This window comes from Galeopterus variegatus, unplaced genomic scaffold, assembly GCF_000696425.1.
Source record: "Galeopterus variegatus unplaced genomic scaffold, G_variegatus-3.0.2 Scaffold3627, whole genome shotgun sequence".
Classification (NCBI taxonomy): domain Eukaryota; kingdom Metazoa; phylum Chordata; class Mammalia; order Dermoptera; family Cynocephalidae; genus Galeopterus; species Galeopterus variegatus.
Window position 1 is genome coordinate 173,247 of NW_007729738.1, and position 1,190 is coordinate 174,436.

The 1,190-nt window shown below is 54.0% G+C and overlaps 1 protein-coding gene across 1 annotated transcript in view; it reads right to left on the reverse strand.

The window, feature by feature from the left end:
* Positions 1-1,190, reverse strand: part of LOC103601208 (lisH domain-containing protein ARMC9-like) — a 34,686-nt gene that overhangs the window by 8,026 nt on the left and 25,470 nt on the right. Inside the window, exon 6 of the mRNA XM_008585592.1 lies at positions 774-954. Within this exon, the coding sequence (XP_008583814.1) occupies positions 774-954 (181 nt within the window). The remainder of the gene's footprint in view (positions 1-773; positions 955-1,190) is intronic.

Sequence of the window (1,190 nt, forward strand, 5' to 3'; positions counted from 1 at the left end):
TTTTTTTTTTTTTTTTTCCTTTTTGTCTTTTTTCTTGACCGGCAACGGATCGCAACCCTCAGTGTCGTGCCCGGACCGGACCGGGACTGGCATCGGGATCGCAACCCTCGGTGTTGCGCCTGCACCTCACTCAGCCAGTGAGCGGCCGGTCTGTAGACCGGACCGGGACTGGCATCGGGATCGCAACCCTTGGTGTTGCGCCTGCACCTCGCTCAGCCAGTGAGCGGCCGGTCTGTATGTGGGATCCGAACCCTCGGCGGGAGTGCAGCCACGCTCCCAAGCAGCGCACTGTAGCAGTGCGCCACCGGGCCGGCCCCTCCTGTTCTTTCTTCATGTGCCATTTCCTTTAGCTGGATGCCCTGTATGTGGTGTTGTGAGCTGCCATGTGTCCTTAGGGGACAAATGTGAGGGGCAAAAACACATATAGAGACACATGTAAAATCTCTTTCTTCTCATTTTTAGAAAGCCACAGTACATGCAAAAGAATCACTTCCTGGGCCAGCCCATGGCTCACTTGGGAGAGTGTGGTGCTGATAACACCAAGGCCACGGGTTCGGATCCTATATAGGGATGACCGGTTGGCTCACTTGGGAGAGCGTGGTGCTGACAACACCAAGTCAAGGATTAAGATCCCCTTACCGGTCATCTTTAAAAAAAAGAAAGAATCACTTCCTGTCAGTGGCAGGACAGGACCTGTGATGCTGTTTGCTTCTGATCCCGGCCTGAGGAGCCCACTCCCTTGCTGGTCCTCAGGCCACATGGGGGGGACCTACTGGCAAACACCGTCTTATCCTGCTGGGGCTGCTGTCCAGGGTCTGCCTGTGGACCGTGCACCAGCACCATCCTGAGCTGGACCTCCCAGACGGTGGTGGCCGATGGGCCACGGGGGAGGCAAGTGACAGTCATGGCAGTACTGCTATTATCTTCCTGGGCGGCAATGGCTGGGAACCAAACCTGCATATTCCAAGGCGCAGGTCAGCCCCTTGCGGTGTGGACTGACATATTTCATAGGAAAGCACTTTGGCTGTTCCTGAGACATGCATTTTTTTCTAGATAAATGCATTTTTAAAGCCTGGCCAACAGTCTCTTTCCCTAGCTACTCAACACTAAGGATTCTAAGAAGCTGAAAGAAAAAAGAAAAGGAAAACTTTGCCATGGGGGAGAGTGGGGAGGCAGTAGGATCTGCCTGG